General features: G+C 41.8%; 1 protein-coding gene across 1 annotated transcript in view; it reads right to left on the bottom strand.

Moving 5' to 3' along the window:
- FRAS1 (Fraser extracellular matrix complex subunit 1) overlaps window positions 1–16,969 on the bottom strand; it is a 724,001-nt gene that overhangs the window by 256,828 nt on the left and 450,204 nt on the right. The window contains exon 18 of the mRNA XM_075352182.1: window positions 3,555–3,728. Coding sequence (XP_075208297.1) covers window positions 3,555–3,728 — 174 coding nt within the window. The remainder of the gene's footprint in view (window positions 1–3,554; window positions 3,729–16,969) is intronic.

The raw sequence follows: 16,969 nt of genomic DNA, 5'->3' as shown, positions 1-16,969 counted from the left end.
GCCAAAAAAGCAATTGTTTTTATTGTGCTGGTAACATACAATAAGGAAATAAAAGCCTAGACTGAAGCATTCAGTAATACAGGCAAACTGGCTAAAAGCTGGTGTGCCCTCTCCAGATCAAATGATTGTATCTTATAAACTGCCTAAGGGTTAGAACACAGAATACAAGCATATCACATCATCTATTTATGACAAGAATCGATTAAAATTCCCCTTGAGCAAACATCCTAGAAATAAAATAACATGAATAGAGAATTCTAGGAGTATTTAAGAAAAAAATTGACGTGAAAAAAATTATTCAATATACCGCAGTTAACCAGTCTTGTCCTTCAGGGAATCGTCTACATCTATTTAAATGCATGATGGACATCTGTGATTTCTTTTTTTTCCCTATATCTTGATTTAAATTACGTTTGACCTTTGAATGTCTTAGTGGTGAATTTAATGGCATTTTTCAAGGCATAGCAGTCCAGCATATCCTGAACTTACAAAATGCAGTACAAATAAGAAGGATCGTTAAAGGGAACTCCTACCACAAGTTTGTATATTTGATTAGCATTTTAGAAAATCAAGTACAGATTACAAATAGTGCTATACTTATATTTAATAAAGAGACCAGAACTGACATTTTAGATGCACAGTATGTGCCATTCAAGAATTATTTCCATGAAATTAAAAGGCTTGTCCACGGTATAAAATTCATTATTGAAGATTATCACCTCTAGTGATCAGCTTCAATCTGAAGGAGAACATGGTAAGAGTTCAATTTTAAACTTCCACTTGTGTATGAAGCATTACCTGCTGCCCGTTGAAATGACTTGGGCTGTCGTGCAATGCACAGATGTGCAAGGTCCTACAGACGCTCTCCTTAGGTAGAGGTAGAGAGGTAGGAGCGTGCTACAGACGCTTAGGTAGGTAAAAGATCCAAATAGGGGACATTAATTATTAACGCAAAGTGCCCTAACAGAGAATCTCAAAAACAATCTCTAAAGTTTACTGCTATGCTATGGCAGAGGCTTTACACTTTGTATTGGGCTCATGGGCCCTCATACAAATTGTGAACAAGGTCCCCAGCTGCCATGTGATTTACAGTATAATACTGGTGTCTTCTTATGCTGTGGATGGGACCAGAAGCAGGGCCCAGGTGAATATGCATTCCCTATATTTTTGCCCCTGTATAAAATTTTGATTAGAGAAACCAACTTTTTAATACTTTTTCAGAAGCCTCTTATCTACAGAATAGGGGATAACTTATTGATCAATGGGAATATGACCATGCTCAGCTTTACTGGCAATCCCATTGACAAAGAATATAGAAAAGGTCGATCATGCATCACCTTTCCATTCAAGATATGGCCTGCGATTAAAAGGCCCCTTTTCAAGACCATAGGGGTACCAAATGCTGGAATAAGGGATATCTTATGTACAGGGGATAACTTACGATTGTGGGAACAATCCTTTAAAATGAGCTTCTTTTCCACCTCTGCCTAAAATGTCCCATTTGCTCGATGAATCAAATAAAGTACATACTTTTGCCATTTTACACTAGTGGGAAAAACGCCATGAGAATGCCAATGTGCTCCGTTAGTGCACACTTTATAAATGGCTGCTAATACACCATAAAAAAACAAATCAGATTACAAAGTTATGCTTTACATAATTATTTCCTTTTGCTTTTTTAGATTTCTTTTTTTATAAACAATTATCAGAACTTATTGCTTAACACGTCGACTTGGAAATCTGAGTAATTGAATTAAATTTAAAGTTGCAAATGAAACTTTTATAATTACTGCGCCATCACTTTTCATTACACTTCATGCCCAGGGCCCTATGAATGTGCCCACTGGGTGTTAAGTATCTGTAAATTGTTTGCTGAGTACAATTTGGCTGTTCTTCACGTAACTGTCAAACACTATCCCAGGGAAACTGATCTTGGCTGACATACATCTCACTTGCAAACTAAATGATGAATATGAAATTAAACACAGTAAACATGTTGTAGTAAGATAGTTGCTGACATTACATATAACCCTGAACTTTCATTCCACTTGGTTTCCTAATTAAAGAAGAATGCATATTCACATTATATCAGGAATCATTTTTTATTAGTTTTAAATGAATTATTTTTTTTTGCAAATAAAAGTTCATTCTATAATAAAATGTAATACAGCTTTGTATTATTCTCTTTCACAATTAACTGACATTTTTAAGATATTTTTCTGTTCCCCCATAGAATTGAGCCTCTCCTATTTCAAGAACAGTTGTTCAGTTTGAACAACCCATTTAAAAAAGAATTTGTCAGCAGGTTTTTGCTACCTCATCTCAGAGGTGCATGATGTAGGCAAGGAGATTCTGAATCCAATGACATATCACTTAGATTCCTGTGTGTAACCGTTTTGATGCAATCTGAATTTTTAGCTTCAAGGCCCGTTTACACACTGAGACTTTCTAGCGATCCCACCAGCAATCTCGACCTGGCCGGGATCGCTGGAAAGTCTCTAACAGTCGCTGGTGAGCTGTCAAACAGGCAGATCTGGCCAACGACGCAGCAGCGATATGGACCTGCAGAACAACCTCGCTGGAAAGGGAACGCTAGCACGCCTATGGGCTGGGTTGCTAAGAATGTCGTTGTAGCAGTGTCAAACACACCAATACATGCTGCGCAGTGGGAAACAAAGGACCAAAGAATGGTCCTGAACAACTTGTAGCGATCAGTGACCTCACACCAGGGGCCAGGATGCTGATGCGTGTCACACACTGCAATGTCGCTGGGGAGGTCGCTATTACGTCATAAAACCGGTGATGTTACAGCGATATCGCTAGCGATGATGAAGTGTGTAAAGGGGCCTTTAGTCATGTAACTGAGCCCAGGGAGCTGTCCCCACCCACACCAGGCTCTCAATACACATTGTTCATTGACAGTGAGGTGTCAATGACCGCAGCCGTTGCACCAGACTTTCCTGCACTTACCAGCAATGATGATCACCAAATGATAAAGCCTTTAGTTTAAATAAACAACAGCAGGGAGCTTGATAAGAGAGGCATAGTTGATTTTTGTTTTTAATCCATACAGCATGCTGACTTCAGCTTACATACTTTAGCAAAAACCTGCTGACAGATTCCCTTTAAAGAGAATCTATACCAGGTTTATATTGGTCTATCAAGGGGAAAGCAGTGAAAGAAAAGCAGTAAATCAGCTGAATGAAGATGGGGACAGCAGCAGTTGAATAATATGAGGACTCGGATAAGGTGGCATAAACCTACTTGGATACCACTAAAGTAAGCATAGTGGTATTACATGGAAAGGCATGATGTAAAACCTAAATGATTTTGACAGTTGGTTGCACACTATTATAATTATTCAATAAGTTCAGAGATTTATTAGTTTAGTAGAAGTAAATCCAGTGTAATTCTGTGTTATAGGCTTAATTGTAATAATAAATTGCATTACCCTAAAGTAGAGAGTTCACTACAGGTAATGATACACCCTTTACACCTAACAATTACATTTCCAATCAGACCTTTGTGGTTCACATTTTCAGTATCTAGCTTACCTTGACATAATTCTGTGGTGTCCACATAAAAGTGTTGCCTGCACTGAGGCACACAACTCCCATAAGGCTTCCCTCTGTACTCTTGAACAGGCTGTAGCGAGTGCTCTGGATTTGTGCATTGTGTGCAGTGGGAGTCTTCTGGGCCCAGGCAAACACGACAAGATGGATGGCAAGCTGAAGATGCAAAGAGAAGGCGAGAATGGAATGCCTTAAGTTTTTGGGTGATTTCATACAAATTAACACATTAAAAAAAACCTCTGCAGATATGTGACTACGATGCAAATATTTGGATTGCTGCAGGGATACAGTGCAAACCTCAACAAGTATAACACAGGACAGTATGGAAAGCATAGCAGATGAGAGAAATATGGTACAATATGAAGGTCACTGAGAACAAGTAGCTCAAGTAATAAATATATAGATGATCTGCATTCCCCAGAACAACAATTGTTATGTGGATATTCTCTGTTTTGACTCACAAAATGGAGCCCTGAGCAGTCCCTATAGCAGTGATAGTGAACTTTTTAGAGACCAAGTGCCTAAACTGCAATCCAAAACCCACTCATTTATTGCAAAGTGCCAACATGTTAATTTAATCTGAGTACTTTAGAAAAAACTACTCACACATTAAGATTTTTTGTCTTAAAAGAAAAATACAATAACAGAGCTTTCAGTGATAAAAACATATTTTGTTTAAAGGTACGTTCTGCCACACTACCCCAAGGTCAGAACGTATGATATTATTCTTTCTCACAATTATTAATGTAGTGTTTCAAATTTACTCTGCTTAGATTGCACAAATTGTTCTTTACTCTTTTGTGTCTCATGTGCGTGGACGATTTTTTTTACCCAAGTTATTTGTCAATAAAAAATTTAGGAATTGCACGTAATGGGAAGACCAACACTAACTTTTCTTGAAAGGTGTCTAACAAAAAAAACAAAACTTTTCAACATTTAAAGTTGTCCATCAGAGCCACATTAATTTCTAACTCACAGCCAAACTCATTTATTAGAAGGCGACTGATAAGTGTATACCAAAGTGCATTTTAATTATGTATCTCAACCTCAGCGTGTTTTTGATAAATGGTATTCTCTGAGGCTGCCAAATCATTTTCTGATCATTCCATGGGTCAGTAAAGCTAAATAGAATCTGTCAGTTTTCTAACCCAAGGGTTTGGTATAAGAAAATCAATCTTTACATGACATCGCAATTAAGAAATATGTAGTTTTAGGAACAATTTTTGATACAAGTTAAATTAATTTTTATATATTATACAATGTCATTTTTTTAATGTTTCTTAGCAGTTTCATGCCATTTACAATTAAATAAATTTATCAAGTATTTGAAAAAACTCATCCACTGATAAATGAGGTTTAATTCCTTAAATAAAGAGCAGTTTTGCATGAATTTTTTGGCATAATTTCAAGAATTATTAAAAAAAACTCACAGAAATGCAGTTATGATAGAAAGCATTGCCAAGCAGACATATTCAGTGATATTACTATCCTGTAGACATTAACAATTAATACTCCCAATGGGTATCAAAAAGCAAAACTCCATTTAAAGAAGACTTGTCCTTAGATCAAAAGTATCCAGTTTTTGCTCTTATTTTATTTGTACTGCTCCCCTAATTATTAGACCTATGGGTCTTTGCATTTAGTGCACCCAGAATGCTAAATAGTGTGCTCTTTAGTTTACCAAGGGGGCACTGCTAAGAGAATAATTATGTAGAGCAGCTTAAAAACACACCCCATAGAATACTGTCAGCAACACCTCAGTGGTAAAGATTATTAAATTTGCATTTTGGCACACAAAATACAAAGATCCATATCTCTGGAACTGTATGATGGATTTGAAAAGAAGTATAAAAAAAACAAACAACAAAAACAAACCAAAAGAATAAAAAGTGTAAAAAAACAAACAAACAAAAAAAAGTTTTGATCTGGTCACAGGTTTTCCTTAAAAAGTAAGTTCAATTTCATGTTTTGTTATTTTAAAGGTTAAATTAATTCCTCATTTATATTGTTTATCATTTTTAAGATAAAATATCAAATAAATTATTAGTTATTCCTCATCACAGTTCCACTGAACATGATTAAAATATAATCATTCTCTACTGCTACAAACAGAGCTAAACTATAGTGGTGTGCCAAATACAGCAGTACGATATGACTTTATAGAGTGCGGTTTTCTAAAATCTTCATAAAGCAGTAAATGAAGGTATTTAGAATGGACATTCACAGTACGAGAGCTCAGCACACACGAGGAAAATGAATGCAATTCTAAAACATGATTGTTTGCTCCATGCAGAGGTCTAAATTTTGAAACAGATTTACAACCAGTATGTAAATACAGACATTATTTTATTTTACAATCCAAACTATATGAAGGTCATTTGCTCAGTGGGCATGGGAGAACCTAATTTTGGGTTTTCAATGTATAGCAACTCTGGTTTCTTTTCAAAGCTACCAAATGATTGTGATTAGATAATAATTTATGAAGGTATAATCAAAATTTGTAGCATGTTAGGAAGAAGTGTTAGGATCAGGAAAGTCGAAAGTTATACAGACTGTGATGCTAAAAATCAGATGAATTATATGAATTAGTCAAATTATACTTGTCAATACAGTTTGCGTCACCTTTTGTATGCAGCTACCGTATTTTTCGGACTATAAGACGCACTGGACTATAAGACGCACCCTTGTTTTAGAGGAGGAAAAAATAGAAAAAAAATAAAATTAAAGTAAAAGAATGTGGTCATGACACACTGTTATTTTACTGCTGACAGTGTTACTGAGGTAATAATATCCCCAAATTCTGTCCTCATATCCCCCATTCTGGGTACCTTCCAGGTATATATGGCCCCTATTGTGGAATATGTATGTTCCCCATCATTATATGTGTGATCCTCCAATCTGATGTGTGTGTGTGTGTGTGTGTGTGTGTATAGTTATAGTGTGTGTGTGTGTATATATACAGTTAGGTCCAGAAATATTTGGACAGTGACACAAGTTTTGTTATTTTAGCTGTTTACAAAAACATGTTCAGAAATACAATTATATATATAATATGGGCTGAAAGTGCACACTCCCAGCTGCAATATGAGAGTTTTCACATCCAAATCGGAGAAAGGGTTTAGGAATCATAGCTCTGTAATGCATAGCCTCCTCTTTTTCAAGGGACCAAAAGTAATTGGACAAGGGACTCTAAGGCGGGCTTTGCACACTGCGACATCGCAGGTGCGATGTCGGTGGGGTCAAATTGAAAGTGACGCACATCCGGAATCGCATGCGACATCGCAGTGTGTAAAGCCTGGATGATACGATTAACGAGCGCAAAAGCGTCGTAATCGTATCATCGGTACAGCGTCGGCGTAATTCATAATTACGCCGACGCTATGGTCCGATGTTGTTCCTCGCTCCTGCGGCAGCACACATCGCTGTGTGTGAAGCCGCAGGAGCGAGGAACATCTCCTACCGGCGTCACTGCGGCTTCCGTAGGATATGCGGAAGGAAGGAGGTGGGCAGGATGTTTACATCCTGCTCATCTCCGCCTCTCCGCTCCGATTGGTCGCCTGCCGTGTGACGTCGCAGTGACGCCGCACGACCCGCCCCCTTAACAAGGAGGCGGGTCGCCGGCCACAGGGACGTCGCACGGCAGGTGAGTGTGTGTGTGAAGCTGCCGTAGCGATAATTTTCGCTACGCCAGCTATCACCACATACCGCTGCTGCGACGGGGGCGGGCACTATCGCACTCGGCATCGCAGCATCGGCCTGCGATGTCGCAGTGTGCAAAGTGCCCCTAAGGGCTGCAATTAACTCTGAAGGCGTCTCCCTCGTTAACCTGTAATCAATGAAGTAGTTAAAAGGTCTGGGGTTGATTACAGGTGTGTAGTTTTGCATTTGGAAGCTGTTGCTGTGACCAGACAACATGCGGTCTAAGGAACTCTCAATTGAGGTGAAGCAGAACATCCTGAGGCTGAAAAAATCCATCAGAGAGATAGCAGACATGCTTGGAGTAGCAAAATCAACAGTCGGGTACATTCTGAGAAAAAAGGAATTGACTGGTGAGCTTGGGAACTCAAAAAGGCCTGGGCGTCCACGGATGACAACAGTGGTGGATGATCGCCGCATACTTTCTTTGGTGAAGAAGAACCCGTTCACAACATCAACTGAAGTCCAGAACACTCTCAGTGAAGTAGGTGTATCTGTCTCTATGTCAACAGTAAAGAGAAGACTCCATGAAAGTAAATACAAAGGGTTCACATCTAGATGCAAACCATTCATCAATTCCAAAAATAGACAGGCCAGAGTTAAATTTGCTGAAAAACACCTCATGAAGCCAGCTCAGTTCTGGAAAAGTATTCTATGGACAGATGAGACAAAGATCAACCTGTACCAGAATGATGGGAAGAAAAAAGTTTGGAGAAGAAAGGGAACGGCACATGATCCAAGGCACACCACAACCTCTGTAAAACATGGTGGAGGCAACGTGATGGCATGGGCATGCATGGCTTTCAATGGCACTGGGTCACTTGTGTTTATTGATGACATAACAGCAGACAAGAGTAGCCGGATGAATTCTGAAGTGTACCGGGATATACTTTCAGCCCAGATTCAGCCAAATGCCGCAAAGTTGATCAGACGGCGATTCATAGTACAGATGGACAATGACCCCAAGCATACAGCCGAAGCTACCCAGGAGTTCATGAGTGCAAAAAAGTGGAACATTCTGCAATGGCCAAGTCAATCACCAGATCTTAACCCAATTGAGCATGCATTTCACTTGCTCAAATCCAGACTTAAGACGGAAAGACCCACAAACAAGCAAGACCTGAAGGCTGCGGCTGTAAAGGCCTGGCAAAGCATTACGAAGGAGGAAACCCAGCGTTTGGTGATGTCCATGGGTTCCAGACTTAAGGCAGTGATTGCCTCCAAAGGATTCGCAACAAAATATTGAAAATAAAAATATTTTGTTTGGGTTTGGTTTATTTGTCCAATTACTTTTGACCTCCTAAAATGTGGAGTGTTTGTAAAGAAATGTGTACAATTCCTACAATTTCTATCAGATATTTTTGTTCAAACCTTCAAATTAAACGTTACAATCTGCACTTGAATTCTGTTGTAGAGGTTTCATTTCAAATCCAATGTGGTGGCATGCAGAGCCCAACTCGCGAAAATTGTGTCACTGTCCAAATATCTCTGGACCTAACTGTATATACACACATATATATATATATATAATATATATATATATATATATATATATATATATATATATATATATATATATATATATATATATATTTTATATAGTGTGTGTGTGTGATAGAGACATATATATATATATATATATATATATATATATATATAATCCAACCTCATCCAGGTGTACAGTAATGCCTATACTATATTATTTATTGCCTTACTTTTACTGATGTGCTGATCACCATGCTTCAGTTTGGTCCTGGCATTACAAAGTCTGCCATATCTGAAGAGGACCTGCAGTGATGTAATGAAGAGGCGGGCACTGTGCTGTTCTGAGCTGTTCTGGCCACCCCTCTGCATTACATCACTGTAGGTCCTTGTCAGCTACGGGAGACTGAGCAGAGGCAGCAGGAGCAAAGTGAAAGTAATTTAAGCCCTCAGCACAGAGCCTGCGGCCGTGCTGTGAAGGTATGCCGTGCTCTGGCCCGGACACTGCAGTGATTTGCACATCCTCCGGGCGAGACATGAGTGCAGCAGCACCCTGCTCCTGCCTCCTAAACAGCGGACACAGTCTCCCCAACAGTCTCCCCAGCCGCTGCAGGAAGCCGGCATCTGGAGCTCCCATGTGTGTCCGCTGTTTACATTAAACAAGTATTCATTAGCTGCTCCTCACCCCCGCTGACTGCAGAGAGAGGTGAGCGGGGAGCAGCTAATGAATATTCACTGACTTTAAGCAGCGCGTACACGTGGTTTCTCCAGCAGCCGGCATCCTGCAGCAGCGACCCTCCCTGCCTCCTGTGATCCCACTACATAGCGCTGACTCCCCACAGCTCGCTACCCCACAGCTTCAGACCATAAGACGCACCCCACACTTTCCTCCAAAATTTGGAGGAAAAAAAGTGCGTCTTATGGTCCGAAAAATACGGTACTTGTATTTGTTAAAGTTGTAATTTGGAATATTTCCCCTTGTTAGTTCTCATTTCTATTAAATATGACCAAATGAACCAACCCCGCTATATGCATTATGCATAGTGATGGGCGAACCCAAACTAGAAAGTCCGGCGTCTGTGCACGGATCCCGAACACGAACTTCTCAGGGAAGTCCGTGTTTGGACACCCAGATAAAATTAAATAATTTAAAAAAGGAAGCAAAATGGGGATTAAAGCAAGACAATTAGGCGGGCTTTGCACGTTGCGACATCGCAAGCCGATGCTGCGATGTCGCACGCGATAGTCCCCGCCCCCGTCGCAGGTACGATATCTTGTGATAGCTGGCGTAGCGAAAATTATCGCTACGTCAGCTTCACATGCACTCACCTGCCCTGCGACCGTCGCTCTGGCCGGCGACCCGCCTCCTTCCTAAGGGGGCGGGTCGTGCGGCTTTATAGCGACGTCACACGGCAGGCGGTCAATAGCGGCGGAGGGGCGGAGATGAGCAGGATGTAAACATCCCGCCCACCTCCTTTCTTCTGTATAGCCACTGGCGGCAGGTAAGGTGAAGTTCCTCGCTCCTGCGGCTTTACACACAGCAATGTGTGCTGCTGCAGTAACGAGGAACAGCATCGTACCTGTCGCGGCAGCGTTATTATGAAAAAGTCGGAGCCTGCAACGATGATACGATAACGACGCTTTTGCGCTCATTTATTGTATCATCTAGGATTTACACACAACGATGTCGAAAGTGACGCCGGATGTGCGTCACTTTCGATTTGACCCCACCGACATCGCACGTGCGATGTTGCAACGTGCAAAGCCGCCCTTAGACTTACTGCGTTTCCACATAGCTGTCACACTGTTTCCTGGTTCACTTACTAAACCTTATGAATATTAATAGCTTTCCATGCCCACCCTCTGTGACTGCGTCTGTGATTGGTTGCAGTCAGACTGCGCCACCGCCCTCTGCATCGGCGTCTGTGATTGACTGCCCTCACTCTAGCTATCTGGGTCCCTGAAGTGGAGTGTAACAATAAATAATTTGTAAAAATGGTGTAGGGTCCCCCATATTTTGATACCCAGTGCAGATAAAGCAGACAGCTGGAGGCTGGTTTTCTCAGGCTTTTTTTAAATTGTTTGAACACTTTAAAAAAGAAAACAAAAAAAACAAAAACAAAAGCGGAGTGGAGTTCCCCCCCAATTTTGATATACAGCCAAGATAAAGCAGACAGCTTGGTGCTGGCATTCTTAGGCTCGGGAGGCCCATGGTTATTAGGACCTTTCCAGCCTAAAAGTACCATCCTGTAGCCACCCCAGAATTGGAGCATCCATTAGATGTGCCAATCCTGTTGCTTACCAGACTCATCCCAATTACCCTGATGTGGTGGCAATCTTGGTAATATAAAGGGGTAATATGACAGCTGTAATTTCACACAAAAAAAAAAAATCACAGTTGCCACAAAGCCTTGGATTATTAATGAGTAGCGGTCTATGAGATCCCCCCACCCCATTACTAATCGTCTAAGTAAAAAAAAACCACAAAACACAAAAATAAATCCTTTACTAAAGAAAAAGAAAAACACCATCTTTCTCCAATTTATTAACCCCCCAAAACATCCCTGCAGGTCTAATATAATCCAAGCCACGATCTGCTACATCCTGAAGTCGTAGTGTACTGTCACGTTAGAAAACATGATCGATCACTGCAACTGCAGAATACACTGATGGAGCCACAGCTGTGAAAGCGGTGAGTTCACCTGGAGGTCACAGCTGTTAGTTCCCATGGTACCCCAGCTGTGATCTCAGGTGAACTCACCTGAGGTGGACTCACTGAACTATGTGAAGTCACCTCCGGTACTCATTGCCGGATTAGGCTGTGCCCGCATGTGGAGTATTTGGTTGCAGAAATACCTGCACCAAATTGGCATCTCCTGGCAGAAAAACACAAGTCTAATCCATTAATCCAGCACTGTGTTCAATTAATTCTCCTGAGGCGAGTTGAAGGAGTTCAACTGAGGCCACAGCTGGGGTACTGCCAGCTGTAACCTCAGGTGAACTCACTGATGTCACCACTCTCACAACTGCGGCTCTGACAGTGTGTCACGGCCGTTGTGATTCGTCATGTTTACTAAAGTAACCTCGCATTTAATATTCTGCTCATTGATGGAGTGCTTACTGTTGCCCATGCTGTTTCCACTGCCTGTACAGAGGTTCAGTGCCAGCAGCAGTGTGATGATGTCAGCAGTTTTCTGAACCTCATCAGGCTGCAGCACATCGGGGTGGGGGTTGACAAGTGCTTTTCTGCCCCAGGCACTCACAAATCCAAATGTGTACACATCAAAAAAATATGCAAATACACTTGAATATAATAAGAAGGGAGTGGTGTCTCCTGGACAGGTCTACGGGTCACAGCAAACCCTTTGATAGGCTGCATGCAGCCCGCAGGACATATTTTGTGGAAGCCTGGGCTACAAGGCCTTATTAAAAAGAATCTGTTAGTAGGTTTTTGCTATATACAGTGGGGAAAAAAAGTATTTCGTCAACCACCAATTATGCAAGTTCTCCCACTTAAAAAGACGAGCGCGGCCTGTAATTGACAGCATAGGTAAACCACAACTATGAGAGACAAAAGGAGAAAACAAATCCAGAAATTCACCTTGTCTGATTTGGCAAGATTTTATTTTCAAATTATGGTGGAAAATAAGTATATAGTCACCTAAAAACATGCAAGATTTCTGGCTCTCACAGACGTGGAACTTCTTTAAGAGGCTCTTCTGTCCTCCACTCATTACCTGTAGTAATGGCACCTGTTTGAACTTGTTATCAGCATAAAAGGAAACCTGTCCACAACCTCAAACAGTCACACTCCAAACTCCACTATGGTGAAGACCAAAAAGCTGTCGAAGGACACCAGAAACAAAATTGTAGCCCTGCACCAGGCTGGGAAAACTGAATCTGCAATATGCAAGCAGGTTGGTGTGATAAAATTAACTGTGGAACAATAATAAGAAAATGGAAGACATACAAGACCACTGATAATCTCCTTCGATCTGGGGCACCATGCAAGATCTCTCCCCGTGGGCTCAAAATTATGACAAGAATGGTGAGCAAAAATCTCAGAACCACATGGTGGGACCTAGTGAATGACCTGCATAGAGCTGGGACCACCGTAACAAAGGCTACCATCAGTATCACTCTACGATGCCAAGTGCTCAGATACTGCAGTGCCAGACGTGTCTCCCTGCTTAAGCCAGTACATGTCCGGGCCCATCTGACGATTGCTAGAGAGCATTTGGATTATCCAGAAGAGTATTGGGAGAATGTCATATGGTCTGATGAAACAAAAGTAGAACTGTTTGGTAGAAACACAACTCGTAGTGTTTGGAGGAGACAGAATGCTGAGTTGCATCCAAAGAACACCATACCAAATGTGAAGCATGGAGGTGGCAACATCATGCTTTGGGGCTGTTTCTCTGCAAAGGGACCAGGACGACTGGTCCATGTACATAAAAGAATGAATGGGGCCATGTATCGTGCAAACCTCCTTCCATCAGCAAGGGCATTGAAGAAGAAACTAGGCTGGGTCTTTCAGCATGATAATGGTCCCAAGCACACCACCAGGGCAACAAAGGATTGGCTTCGTAAAAAGCATATGAAGGTCCTGGAGTGGCCTAGCCAGTCTCCAGATCTCAACCCCATAGAAAACCTTTGGAGGGAGTTGAAAGTCCGTGTTGCCCAGCGACAGGCCCAAAACATCACTGCTCTAGAGGAGATCTGCATGGAGGAATGGGCCAACATACCACCAACAGTGTGTACTTACCTTGCGAAGACTTCTAGAAAACATTTGAACGCTGTCATTAACAACAAAGGATATATAACAAAATATTGAAATTAACTTTTGTTATTGACCAAACGCTTATTTTCCACCATGATTTCCAAATAAAATCTTGCAAAATCAGACAAGGTGATTTTCAGGATTTGTTTTCTCATTTTGTTTCTCAGTTTTGGTCTATCTATGATGTCAATTACAGGCTTCTCCCATCATTTTAAGTGGGAGAACGTGCACAATTGGTGGCTGACTAAATACTTTTTTTCCCCACTGTAATCTGAGGACAGCAAGAAGTAGAGATTAAAACAAGGAATTCAGTAATGTGTCTCTTATCACACAGTAAGAGATTAGTGCCAGCACTCAAAAGGACAACATAAAAGGGTATTGATATTCTGCAGAAAGAAACCTAGTGCACCTCAACCAAAGCAAAAGCCAATGTTTCGGCTCTTACAAGCCTTTATCAATGTTTTGCGTCTCAAATAGTTGAGGAAAGATTAGAAGGGTTTGTTGTCTCAGGCGGTGTCTTTGACGGGGATGAGGTACCTGTGTTTGTAATGCAGGTTGGAGGAGTGTGAGGTTATGCTGCAGTCACTGCTACCACTGACCTCCAGGACCCCATCCTGTTTCCTGTTGGCATTTTTAGAGGCGTACTCCCCGTCCATATCCTATAACCTCCCACTCCTCTACCCTGCATTACTATGTAATGTATCTGCAACCACAGGTATCTCATACCTGTCAAAGACACTGCCTGAGACAAAAAACCCCTCTAATCTTTCCTCAACTCTTTGAGACACAAAACCTTGATAAAGGCTTGTAAGAGCCGAAATGTAGGCTTTTGCTTTGGTTGAGATGCACTATGTTTCTTTTTGTAGAATATCAATAAAACAATTTTATGTTTCCCCTTGTATGTTGTCCTTTTGAGTGCTGAAGCGGCCCCCACATTACACACATTTTGATCTCCAGTGTAGAAAAAGGTCACAGCTGAATTAGATAAGGTGCAGAGAAATGCAAAAGGTGTTATTAAGGGAATAGGTGGACTGAAATACCAAGACAAGTTATTAAAGTTGGAGTTATTCAGTTTGGATAAACTAAGGCTTAGGGGCGATCTTATTACAATGTACATATACGGTATATGAGAAATCATTCTAATAATCTTTTTACACCTAGGCCTGCGATGGGGACAAGGGGAAATCCATTACATCTAGAGGAAAAAAGATTTAATTATAATCACAGACAGCAATTCTCACAGAGAGCAATGAGACTACGGAACTCTCTGCCACATGATGTGATACCGTATTTTTCAGACTATAAGACACACTTTTTCCCCCCCAAAAGTAGAGCGAACGTGGGGGGTGTGTCTTATAGTTGGAAGGTAGGGCTCATAGTCCATATGCGGGGAATGAGGGTGCTGCAGTGGAATGGGTCATCAGAGGCAGGAGCAGGCTGTAACTGCGCCTACCATGACCACTTCGGTCAGCTCATTTCATATGCATGCATCCTCCCGCCGATCATCTCTCAGCGCTGAAGCCGGCGCTGATAGGTAGGCAGGATGATGGTCAGGGGATGCGCGCACAATTAACAGCCAGCCTGCGTGATCATCCCTGGCAACTACAGCCTGGAGTGATCATGTGTGGCTATATTCATTGCCCCCCACGCATCATCATCAGCGCGGGGGGGGCACTGAATAAGTACGGTATACTAACCGGCCACCGATCCCTGCAGCATCGCGATGTCCTCCTGTGATGTATGTGGAGAGCAGTGCGCACAGCGATGATGTCATCGCTGTGCCCACGACTCCACACAGGTCAGCGGCGCTGCTGCTGGCACAGACAATTAGATGAGCGATGCTGCGTGGAGCGAGGAAAGGTGAGTATAAACGTTTATTTTTTTTTGTGTGCCACAGGATGCGGGCCATATACCCTAATTGGGGTATATAGCAGGATGGGAGCACATACAAGGATGGAGGTATTTATCAGGACAGGGGCTATACAGGATTGATCAGGATGGTGGTATTTATCAGGTTGAGGGTTATATCAAAATGAGGGACACACAGTACAGACCAAAAGTTTGGACACACCTTCTCATTCAAAGAGTTTTCTTTATTTTCAGGACTCTGAAAATTGTAAATTCACATTGAAGGCACCAAAACTATGAATTAACACATGGGGAATGAAATATGTAACAAAGTGTGAAACAACTGAAAATATGTTTTATATTCTAGGTTCTTCAAAGTAGCCACCTTTTGCTTTGATTACTGCTTTGCACACTCTTGGCATTCTCTTGATGAGCTTCAAGAGGTAGTCACCGGAAATGGTTTTCACTTCACAGGTGTGCCCTGTCAGGTTTAATAAGTGGGATTTCTTGCCTTATAAATGGGGTTGGGACCATCAGTTGTGTTGTGCAGAAGTCTGGTGGATACACAGCTGATAGACCTATTGAATAGACTGTTAGAATTTGTATAATGGAAAGAAAAAAGCAGCTAAGTAAAGAAAAATGAGTGGCCATCATTACTTTAAGAAAAAAAGGTCAGTCAGTCCTAAAAATTGGGAAAACTTTGAAAGTGTCCCCAAGTGCAGTGGCAAAAACCATCAAACGCTACAAAGAAACTGGCTCACATAAGACCGCCCCAGGAAAGGAAGACCAAGAGTCACCTCTGCTGCGGAGGATAAGTTTATCCGAGTCACCAGCCTCAGAAATCGCAGGTTAACAGCAGCTCAGATTAGAAACCAGGTCAATGTGAAACAAAGTTCTAGCAGCAGACACATCTCTAAAACAACTGTTAACAGGAGACTTTGTGCAGCAGGCCTTCATTTTAAAATAGCTGCTAGGAAACCACTGCTAAGAACAGGCAACAAGCAGAAGAGATTTGTATGAGCTAAAGAACACAAGGAATGGACATTAGACCAGTGAAAATCTGTGCTTTGGTTTGAGGAGTCCAAATTTGAGATCGTTGGATCCAACCACCGTGTCTTTGTGCGACGCAGAAAAGGTGAACAGATGGACTCTACATGCCTGGTTCCCACCGTGAAGCATGGAGGAGGAGGTGTGATGGTGTGGGGGTGCTTTGCTGGTGACTCTGTTGGGGATTTATTCAAAATGGAAGGCATACTGAACCAGCATGGCTACCACAGCATCTTGCAGCGGCATGCTATTCCATCTGGTTTGCGTTTAGTTGGACCATAATTTATTTTTCAACAAGACAATGACCGCAAACACTCACCTCCAGGCTGTGTAAGGGCTATTTGACTAAGAAGGAGAGTGATGGGGTGCTACACCAGATAACCTGGCCTCCACACTCACCAGACCTGAACCCAATCGAGATGGTTTGGAGTGAGCTGGACCGCAGAGGGAAGGCAAAAGGGCCAACAAGTGCTAAGCATCTCTGGGAACTTCTTTAATACTGTTGGAAGACCATTTCCGGTGACTACCTCTTGAAGCTCATCAA

Source organism: Anomaloglossus baeobatrachus, chromosome 1 (assembly GCF_048569485.1).
Source record: "Anomaloglossus baeobatrachus isolate aAnoBae1 chromosome 1, aAnoBae1.hap1, whole genome shotgun sequence".
NCBI classification, from domain to species: domain Eukaryota; kingdom Metazoa; phylum Chordata; class Amphibia; order Anura; family Aromobatidae; genus Anomaloglossus; species Anomaloglossus baeobatrachus.
This window is presented reverse-complemented; position numbering and strand designations above follow the sequence as displayed.